Source organism: Silurus meridionalis, chromosome 2 (genome assembly GCF_014805685.1).
Source record: "Silurus meridionalis isolate SWU-2019-XX chromosome 2, ASM1480568v1, whole genome shotgun sequence".
In the NCBI taxonomy this organism is placed as follows: domain Eukaryota; kingdom Metazoa; phylum Chordata; class Actinopteri; order Siluriformes; family Siluridae; genus Silurus; species Silurus meridionalis.
In genome coordinates this window covers 8,873,101-8,884,669 of record NC_060885.1, presented here as the reverse complement: position 1 = coordinate 8,884,669, position 11,569 = coordinate 8,873,101, and the positions used below count along the sequence as shown (strand labels likewise).

Below are 11,569 nucleotides of genomic sequence, written 5' to 3'. Positions count from 1 at the left end.
GCTTTAATATTTTCAATTAATCCACTACTAGTTCATCCAAATGTCATAACATAAAAATATTCAGAATATCATATTTATTTGCTAAAGCAGACATGAAATTTTCTTAAAAATTTGGCTAAGCCCCTCCCTGCATAGCTCAGCTGGTTTGAGGTTGTGTGTCTAGACTGCATTCCTTTCCTAAGTGCTTTAACACAAGTTTTATGTGTTTGTTCTAAATAAAAATTAAACATTTTCTGGAATCAGGAAAGTTTTCCATTTTCAGCCAACAGGTAAGTTGTCCATAACATGTATGTCATGCAGTTTTAGTTGTTTAAGTTGTTTGCTGTTTGGGTAGGTGATTAAAGATTTGAAACGGCATACAATACAATGCACACTTTTGTTAAAAAGATTTATTTGTAATATAAAACATGTAAAATATATATACATGCTAGTGTATGTAGAAAGACCTGCTTGCATTAGTGTGATAAACAGCACATAAATAATGAATATTGTACTACAATGCTACTGTATGTAGCCAAGAACATATTTCAGTCGGCCAGTCAGTTAAAAATTATGTAACGTATATAGGAAGTAATATTTAAGAATATTTTCAGGTAGTTTGTAGTGAATACAGTGAGAAGACTAGGATTTAAAGACAGATATTTAGTTCCAGTGACTGTATAGCTGTATTTTAAAATCTGAAAATAATATAATGTAAAATCCTTTCAGCTGAATTTAGAGAAAATGGTCAAATCCTAGTCCTCACTTACAATGTACTGATGTTCTCTGGTTAATATATGGTCTAAACTACACTTCACGTTTTTGTTCATATGTCACCTCCATCTTTTTCTCACTCATAAAAAGTTAAAAGAATTGCACTTTAAATTCCATTAAAACCCAATGTCGTTTAAAACCACACCAGTTTTCCAGCAAACCTTCATTTTTACTGTACAAGAGCACGTGGTTCGATGTTAAAGAGTAGATTATTGTCACCCCGATGAATTTCCAAAAGAAGGGGCATGTCTCCATGAAGCGCCAACTGTATATCTTCAGTGCTGATCAATGGACGGCCATTAAGTTTTACAATCACATCACCTGCTTGAAGTCCACCCCTGAAAACCAATGATAAATTTATGAGATTTCTCACAGTTAATTGTGATTTGATAATAATCCTAATTGTCGTTTTAAACTCGTCAGGGACCTACTTTTGCGCTGGGGAATCTGGAATGACCTCGTGAACGAGAATTCCACTGCTGACATCCAGGAAATATGGATCATGTTGTTTCAACTCTTCAACCAAACTTAAAAAATTGAAAAGGAAGAAAAAAAACTACACAGTATTTCTCGATATAACAGAAAAAAATTATTTAAAATTAGAGCATGTGGCAGTTGACCTTTTACAGAAGTAATTATACATTTATTTCAAATATTTACAACAAAAATAACCTTTTAGCTGCACATTTTTTGTGGATTTAAATTAAAGATGCAATGTTAACTTGGCATTTGTAATGTAAACAGGTGTAGGAATCATTCTGTACAAATCAGGTATGTACTGTGTAATTATAATGCATACCCAGTATTATACAGTACTAGGCTTGTATTATGACTAGTATTTTATATGTACTTACTTCTTTGTGAGGGTGATCATTCTGATTCCCAGATATCTTTTCTTAGTACTTTTTACATCTGAAATCAAGGTCATTAATCATATTATATAGTAATGTTACAAATGCAACCAGCAAAAGTTTTGTAGGTGTGTCCTAGACAGTATACTGAATCCAATTTGATTACACTTAAAAGTGAATTTTACCTTGAAAAAAGATTTCGCAATGTTGAGGGGTTTAAAGTCTTGTGGATATTTTAATTCACAGACTATCACATCATTTACCAAAAAAAAAAAATTATTTCAAAATGCAATTAAAAAATGTAAGTGTCATTGGTACAAATATATAAAGTGAAGTGATAAAGAATGTGTTTTGGTTAAAGCAAACAGCATTCAGTTGTTAGCTGCAGCATGTTATCTTACATCTCTAATACAAAACTACAAAATCAAATGAAGGGCTGTTTAATATAACTGACTCATTGGGGTAAGTAAAAAAAATGCATTTTTGATTCTTCAATGGGCTAAAAATATAAGACATCTGAAAACTGAGAACTGTTTTATGTTAAGTGATGTTCTACTTTTTTAAATGGCATGGTGCTAATGATCTCACTAAGGAGGCATGCATGGATTAATACACAATGGTGTGTACTGTTATGGTTATATAATTAAAGACGGGCAGTATGAAATGGGTTGTTGGTCTTATACCATTAATTATGGGAAACAGCGATGTGCCAACATTTATAACATTGAATTAATTGCTGAATAACACATCATGCTTTAGTTACATTTATGTAATGCCTATTAAACAAGTTCTTGTTATCACAATCAATTCAATACATTTTTATTTGTATAGCTCTTTTAACAATGAAAGGGGCAACAATCTGTAGCAACAATAAACAGTATTTCCTATATTTTTTCACATTTTGCAAAAAAAAACGACCTCCTTGTTAAATTACATTTAACAGGAAATTAAATATATGGTATAAATACTCACCTGAGTCAGACACCACAGGCTGAGATGGTGCATACTGCAGCCTAACTAGTCTGTGTTTATCTGCAATTAGATAACTGAGAATGTTTTCAAAGTCCTTATTTAAAAAAAAAAAAAAAAACCTTCCTGAACTGTATAAATTGTTTGTAATAGAGACTGGGTACATTGCCTCAACTTAATGACTGAATGATGAATAAATTCCAGATAGGTACACTGCAGTTATAATAGAGCTCTTACCTTTGTACTGCTTGTCATAAGATTCCTCTAGAAATTTATTAATACGGTCGGATGGTATGGCAAAGGAAATCCCAGCTGTCACCTTCAGTGTGTTTATCCCAATAACCTCACCATCCTGAGGTTGGAAAATAGTAAAATGTCATAGAAAATCACTTGGGCTACACTATGCTAGTGTTAAAAGGAAAAATGATACGCAGCTAATACTTACAAGGTTGACAAGAGGGCCACCTGAGTTTCCATACTATTCAAGAATGAGGTATAGGAAGAAAAATGTCACTCAAGTATCAATCAAATATCAATCAAATATTTAGGTGCTATTACACTGCACAACAAAGTTTTTGCTCCTTGAATACTGTTCCTTATAAAATTTTGGCTGCTGAAAAATCACATCCAAATTCATATACCTTTTCATTGCAATCTTTAGTTTTGTCATGCTTTTTCTTATATTTGTGTCCAAAAATTTTCGTTTCTGTAAGAAACCTATGAACAATGTTTTGTGCATGTCCAGGCAGGAAATCAGGCCAGGTTGAAAGCTGGTTTGTGGAAGTATGCAGCCCGGCCGTAGCCAGCTTGACACTGTCTCAGCAGGCCATAAAAGTGCTTGCATCTGCAGATGCTGCTCATTGGATTAATATAGACCTTATAGTGTGTACGTATTGTTTCAGAATACACCATTGCCTCAGTAGCACTGTAACAAGTAATTTAGATGTTATACGTTTTACAGGACGATTGGTGTTGGTCGCTACGTCTCGCCAATGTCATAACAGCCGCGATGCTTCCTGCTGTATTTGTGGTGAGTATACACTTGTTCATCAGAGATGCTCAATGACTGCTCTTGTGAAGAAAGCAGATCATATTTACTTTGGCTGTGAAATATGTAATCAAGACAAGGAATGGTCGCCTCACATCTTGCAATCATAAGACAATGGCGTTTGATATGGCGAGAACAGAAAGAGAATGTGATGGACTGTTACTTCTGTTTGACTAATGTGTCTGGTTTCTCTGCCGAAAACAAGAAATCATTTGATACCCTAATTTGCCTTCAGCAATTAGACCTGTGCCACATGACAACAGACTTCCAATTCCCAAACCACAATAGGAATGGACCTTAGACGAACCAGATAAAGGAACTGCAGTGCAAAGAAATGGCAGTGACATTGATCCGGATTTTGAAACGTGCTCCTCAGGCGATTTAAATCTCATAACACAGTCAGAATTGAACGACCTGGTCAGAGATTTGGGTTTGTCAAAAGCAATAGCCAAATTACTGTGTTCAAGACTGCAGGAATATTATGTGCTGTTACCAGGTACAAAGATTTCTGCTTTTTAAAGCTGCCAAGAAGATATAACAAAATTATTTGCACAAGTTGGCAGTCTCTGTTTCTGTGTTGACATTGAAGGATTGTTCTCTGCTTTGGGTTGTGATCATGACCCGCCAGAGTGTCTATTTATTGATTCGTCAATGTTAAGCCTCAAAGCTGTTCTGTTACACAATGGCAACACTCACCCTTCAATACCTGTTGGCTATGCAGAACACATGAAAGAAACCTTCGAGAACATGGAAGTGTTGCTGAAGCACATCCAGTACAGTAAGTGCAACTGGAATATCTGTGGAGATCTGAAAGTCGTTTCTCTCTTACTGGGACTGCAGCTCGGCTATCCAAAGTACGGTTGTTTCATCTGTTATTGGGACAGTCGTGCCAAAGAGTCACATTATTGTAGACAGAGCTGGCCACTCAGGGCAGAAAAATGTGGCGCATGAACCGCTTGTCGACCAGGCAAAGATTTTTTTGCCTCCTCTTCACATAAAATTAGGACTTATTAAGAATTTCGTAACAACTATGAACAAAGACGTCAAAGGTTTTTGTTATTCAAGACAGATATCTCAAAGAATAACTGAGGGCAAGATCAAAGAGGGCATTTTTGTTGCCCCTCAGATCAGACATGTTATGAGTGACAAGCAATTCGAAGATCTGTTAGTTGTGCCTGAAAAGATTGCCGGGAAAGTCTTCAAACACGTTGTTGACAACTTTCTTAGGAGCCCCACATTAGATTCAGCTGGTAGACAAACTTCTCAAAGCATACAAAACAATGAAGTGTAACATGTCACTCAAGATTCATTTCCTCCACACACACTTGGACTTCATCCCTGCAAATTTCGGTGCTGTCAGTGATGAACAAGGTGAAAGGTTTCACCAGGACATTGCTACAATGGAATAAAATCCATCAATGCTTGCTGACTACTGTTTGATGCTGCAAAGTGATGCACCAGACATTAAATACAAACAAGAATCAGGAGCAAAACACTTTTAATTATAACTCAATAGCGTATTAGAAACATATAATGAAATACGTTATTGCTGGTAAAAATTCTATTTCTCAGAGTTCCTACGTGATGCAGCAAAATTATATTTGTGCATACCCACCAGGTACTTGTCACAATCAGCAAAAACTGTTCAGGAAGCAAAACTTTTCATAAATATTGTTGTGCAGTGTTATTATAGATGGCATACGGACTGAGGTCTCACATTGATGATGGCATCAGTCTGAATGTAGCCCATGTCCGAGTCCTGGATGCCGAGTTCCTTGCCGTCTCTCTGTGCTGTGCTCACAATGCCTGTAGTCACAGTGTTCTGAAGAGCGAACGGGCTACCGATAGCTACCACAAACTCGCCTGGGCGCAGGTCAGCTGAGTGACCCAAAGGAAGAACTGGAAACTTTTTCTGATACATAAAAGACATACAAAAAAAAATTCTATTTTTTCTGTACATAGATGTACATGGTGCATCCATGTACAAACCATTGCATTGTATTAAAAGCAATATAATGTAAAATATTGCTTATTATTCCTAATATTCACACAATGTTTTAGCAATACAAGAAAAGGCAAGACATGACCTTTCAAATTCCAAACCACGCAAACTTCAAATCACAATTTATCATATAATTCCATTGCAAAAACAGAGCTCACTCTTGCTTTGCTGTATCTTATTATGTATAAAATCTTAAAGATAGCTAAAATGATAACAATACCTATTCAATATCAAGGTCTACATTTATGGCCGTTAAATAAGACTCGGATTTAAAAAAAGAAACAAAGAAAAACTAATTCACTGTAACCATCATAAGGGATATGAGACTGATAAATGATGATGCAAACAAAAACAAACTCTCTGTGAGGTCTGCTAATACTCTATAAGCCAGAACGCTCTCTGTCGCCACTGCTTTTCTCCTCCCCGACTTTCATGCAATCTCTCGATTGTATCTTCAATAATATAAACCAAACATTTCCAGTTCGACTGGTCACTTTCAAGTGTTTATTTCTAAAATTCCCATGCTAGCACTAAAGCAGGCCATCATTAACATGTCTGAGTAGCCTAGACACTTTGAGGAGTGAGATATAAACCAGCGCATCGTTCATGACACAGCCAGCTGTGGTGTATATGTGAGAATTGCCATCAGAGGTGAAAGCTGATAATAAACGAGTAATATACAGCGCATGTGGAAAGTTCGTTAACACCCATAAATGTCTCAAGGAAAAAGGCTCAGCTGTGCCAGGAAACTTTACAGCCTAATAAAGTGAAGCCTTTTTAGGAAATGTTTGTTTTTGGTTCATGGCTAGGCCATGCTTAGCTTAGCATTCTTGTAGTGTGATTGCAATGAAATTAATATTTAGAGGTGTGAATTAGGATCATAAATATAGTGCTATATAGTGCTGAAATTATATATTTGGAATATTGTGGATTAAGGAGTTTAGTGTTAATTTAGAAAATAGGTTTATAATTCCACAATCCTTAAAAAACAATAAGGCTTAATCTTCTCCATATTCTTTTAATTATTAATAATGCCACCTTATCTCCCACAAAGTGGTATGTGTGTGTGTGTGTGTGTGTGTGTGTATATAATATATATATATATATATATATATATATATATATATATATATATATATATATATATATACAGTATACTGTATATGCATATTTTGTGTCCTAGCTGGACACAGTTTGAAAGATTTATCCAGTTGAGCCTGTCAGTTAACTTACTCGTGAGTTGACTTTGATGGTGGCGATATCAGACTTCTTGTCGATGTCTGTTATGGACGCCTCGTATGTTTTCCCATCTTGAAGCTGAACCCGAAGCTGCTGTGGGCCCACCGTAGTGGCACTGCTGCTCACCACATGAGCATTGGTCACAATCACCCCAGATTCTGTCACGATGAATCCTGAACCGCTGGATAATGGTACATGGTGGCCAAACAGCGGATGGCTAAACACAAACATATCAGAAGGTGTAGATTATATTTTTTATAGTAACAATTATTTATTCAAATTATTATTCATTCTTATCACTCCACATGATCTAAGAATATTATATGGGATTAAAATAATATATTTGTTTATATTTGTTTACTGTATGGAGATTTTCAACATTTATAGAAGAAGTCTACAGTTTTATTGTAAAGCAGCAACTTTTAAACTTTTTGTTAGAGGACTTTGCACTTTTCAACAGTTTCTGTGTAACAAAAAGAAGTTGTCTTTTTCTTTCTCTCTATTATCAACTTCAGGAAAATGTGAGCGTACGTCTGTTTTAACTGCTTTTGGCAGTAATGGAATTTGTTTTGTTGATGTTCAACAACATTAAATAATAGTAACTACAGTATCAGAATGTGTAATTTTTTTCAATTACTAAAATTTTGAATTGCTGATACCATGTGCTCCTGTAGCAGAACATCCAGTCAAATGTTATTCTTTTCTTGATGTCTTGTTTGGGCCAAATTGGCAAAGTTAATTCCATTAGCACTGTTTAGATTGCGAACGCCTGAGGTACATATGGGATATATTGTGTATTCAAAATGAATGTCACTATCGTATTTTTATGAAAAGATCCTGGGAGAGATCATTGTATCTATGCAAGTAGTAAATAAAATATGACGACTAATGCAAGTTGGCGTGGTAAGGCATAAATAATACTGACCTAAATACTTTTTGATGTTTGAGCTACAGTCACGAAGAAACAAACATGACATGGCTATACAATCACCACAGTCATCTTGTTCTATTTTGCTTGGCTGTCTTTAACATATTTCACATTTATTGCTATATTAGTTGTTTTGCTCAACCATCAAACCAAACTGGAACCACAAGTGGAAAACCAAACCTACGTAAGATATGCTCTCTGAGTAATGTCTCAACAATTTCCTAATCAGTCTGCATTCATCATTTGGACAAGTGATATAAACTAGAGAAGAAAAACAGACAGTTCTGAGAGGATGCAGCAAATCATTTTATACCACAGTTAAATTCTCAACTCTGATTGGTCAGGTGCTGGTTGACCAGGGTTCGACTGGATGTAATTTGAATTATAGGTTTATATTTTTCTATTCTTTCTAAAATAATATTGTTTCTATAGTAAGAATTCCTTCACTTGGACGATTTAACATTTATTTGAGGAGTCTTCAGTGTTAGAATTTTTGGAAGTCAGTATAAAGTTTTCCACAAGAGAAAAAGCTTAAGGGGTTTTGGGTTTAAAGTAAAATAAGATTGTGAACCTCTGCCGACTGTGCCTCTCTAGGATACTCTTTTTATGCCCAGTCATGACACTGACCTGCTAACCTAATTAGCTGCAAAATGTTCATCCAACTGTTTAATAACACTTACATTTCCAGCCTTTTGTTGCCCCATCTTCACATTTTTAAAACGTGTTGCAGCAATCAAATTAAAAATAAGCATGTTTTCTCTCAAAATTTTATATTTCCTCAGCTTTAGTATTTACATTGTTCAAGTATTTACAGTAAATATATGGTTTTTTTTATGTTCTATTGTGAATAAAACGTGTTTATAAAATTTGTAAAACATTGCATTCTGTTTTTATTTATAGTCTACATTTTTCCAAACATTTTTTAAAACTGGGGTTACAATTTGTTTTGTAGTATTTGTATATGAATATTAGGCAACATTTAACATCATTAACAGCAACATTTCAACACCAAAACAACATGCACAGAGGTTATGTTTACCTGAGGAAGAGCTCGATATGGACCACAGCAGGGGCAATTTTTTCTACAACATCAGCAATGAAGTTATACTTGTACCTGGGGCTGTTGTGGTGTGTGGGACCTATACTAGCAGAAAGAATTTTGCATGTTAATAATGTATACTAGACTGTGAAAATATTAATAGTCGAATTTTACACATTCTATTAAACAACATGCTAAAAGAGCAACATCGTGACTCAGAGATCGACTCCTGAATATATTATAGTAATCTGTGGTTTCACAAGATCTTTGCCAGCCCAGCTGTCTGGCTGGGAGAGATGGGATTATTCAGATTGGTGTGTGTGTGTGTGTGTGTGTGTGTGTGTGTGTGTGTGTGTGTGTGTGTGTGTGTGTGTGTGTGTGTGCGGAAGCAGGCATTTTTTCTTCAGTTCCGTTCATTTGCCCTGTAGCAAAGTACTGTAGCATGAGCAGCAGCATAAAAATTTGCAATGGCTGACTTCATTTGTTTCACAGGGAGAATGTGCCATCCATGACTTGCCCTGGTTAGTAGCTGTCATGATAAGTAAGAATTTTAAATTAAACAGAATAAAATAAAATAAAACAAAGTTGAAAAAGGAGAGAAAAATAATAATGAGGCATATAAAAGTTATAATTATTAATAACAACAAATTAGTATCTTTAAATTGTAATTTTAATGTATTTATAAAGTGTGGGTTCAATACATATTACCAGTGTGGAAGCAGCTGTTTTATATATATATATATATATATATATATATATATATATATATATATATATATATATATATATATATATATATAATTCCTATATACTAAGCTTTCTTTCTAAATGGTTATTCAATAACTTTCACATTCACACAAAACACAAACACATTTTTGCACCTTGTAAACCATGTAAAGTTACTTTGCCTTATTGCATACTAATGCTGTAAAAATCAGTGTATACCATAATGCTCAAGAATTCAGATAACCTTACTGTTGTGTATTCCACATGTGTCAGAATTTAGGCTCCCATATTTACATGATCTGTTCTACCTAAATTGGCAAATTGTGACCTTCTCATGGTTAAGGCAACCTACATGATGTACAGTGATTTACCATACATACATATATATTGATTTATCTCTAATCTGTTAAAAGGTCATGTTATGTGTAATCCATATGTACAGTAAAAATCAAGAGAGAAAAAAGACAGCAATCTTTTAAGCACCAAAGAGGTTTTCTGATTATGTGCATAATAACGTGCTTTCATTGCTAAAAAAAAAAACTCTAGCACTTTTCTTTGTGCTTTTGGAGAGTTTCATTGGGTAATATGTTTATACAACCCAGTGACTATCTATATTTTAATCCATGGACCCATCAATGCAATTGTAAAGAAACTGAAAATACAAATGTAATCTCTCCATGATTTATCTGTTCCATCCTATTTTTGGTTTTAACTGCATATTTGAAGATATGAATGTTTGGATGGAATGCAAATATTTTTTTATTTCAGACAGGGGTATTGGCTTGTTTAACTTTTGTTTAGTCTTCAGCAAAATGTTTCTGAGTTCAGTTATGCAAGTTTCCAGCAGCCACTACGCCAGATAAAGGCTAAATAACAGGCTATAATAAGAATGCAATAAATTTTTATGTATCTCTTTAAAGGCAAAACTCCAAATCAAATGTTTGCAATTCCAATAAAATGTGTTTTAGATGTATTTTGAATGATTGAACACATATCATGGATTTGAAGACGTACTTCATTTTAAGGATTTATTTGTATTCTGAAACATATTTTTAATTAAATAATTTAGATGGATTTTTTCAAATAGGGACTTGAAATTTGTTCTTTTTACTAGTTTTAACAATTTAACAGCTTCCAACAATAGAAGTGTTTTTTTTTTTAAAAAAAGGAAAGTAATTAAACAGAATATAAGATGTTTATAATGCATGATATTAATAGTTCAGGCAATATAGTTCAGTAATGTTATCCTGCTGTTCCCTACCTGGAGCTGCAGATGTGCACCGGTCCTTGTGCACGTGCGTGACCGGAGCGTTTCCACGTTGCTCTGCTCTGCGACTGGCCGCTTCCAGCCTGCACCGGTTTTCATACGTCTTTCCATCGCTGCCGCACACCGGCGAGCCGCTCTTGCATCTACAAACCCCCTTCGTGGATCTCTTCCCTCCAGAGCGCGCACACTCCAGCCCAGAGGCGCAGGGCAGGTCGCGCTTGCGGCCGCACGTCGCTCCCTCCTCCCCCGCGGCGCACAGCGCGCAGCAGCCGCACCGGTCCAGCGCGCGGCCGCTCGTGCATGGAGCGCGCGGCGACGCGCACTTGGTTACATCGCACTTAGTAGGACAGGGCGCGGGTCCCGCGAGGGCGTGCGCGCAAAGCAGACACGCGGAGAAGAGAAGAAAGTACATCCTGCGGCTAGAACGCTGAATACGATGGTGTGGTGGTGAGAACTGGGTGAATAATTTACATTTCCTCACACCAACGGACTCTGTCACAGGGATAGTCATCGTAGAAGCATTTTCACAAACTCAATTCAGAATCACTAATTCTTACACACACTGATACTGTGTGTGTGTCTGCAGTTTCCTTTACTAATGCTCAGCTGTTACCTTTTGACAAATCTCTCTCTCTCTCTCTCTCTCTCTCTCTCACACACACACACACACACACACACACACACACACACACCATCTAGTGTCCAATAAACTCATAACTCAATCTTTGCTCATCCTTAAATAAAATC

General features: G+C 35.7%; 1 protein-coding gene across 1 annotated transcript; it reads right to left on the bottom strand.

The window, feature by feature from the left end:
• Window positions 1-374: 374 nt before the first annotated feature.
• On the bottom strand, window positions 375-11,427 carry htra3a (HtrA serine peptidase 3a). The gene is made up of 10 exons (XM_046837250.1): window positions 10,817-11,427; window positions 8,830-8,929; window positions 6,857-7,079; window positions 5,339-5,533; window positions 3,019-3,051; window positions 2,811-2,925; window positions 2,577-2,636; window positions 1,608-1,665; window positions 1,185-1,280; window positions 375-1,091 (listed from the first exon to the last, which is right to left on the bottom strand). Exons 1-10 carry the CDS (start codon window positions 11,331-11,333, stop codon window positions 923-925), a joined length of 1,566 nt encoding a protein of 521 aa, XP_046693206.1. The 5' UTR covers window positions 11,334-11,427; the 3' UTR covers window positions 375-922.
• Between the last annotated feature and the right edge of the window lie 142 nt (window positions 11,428-11,569).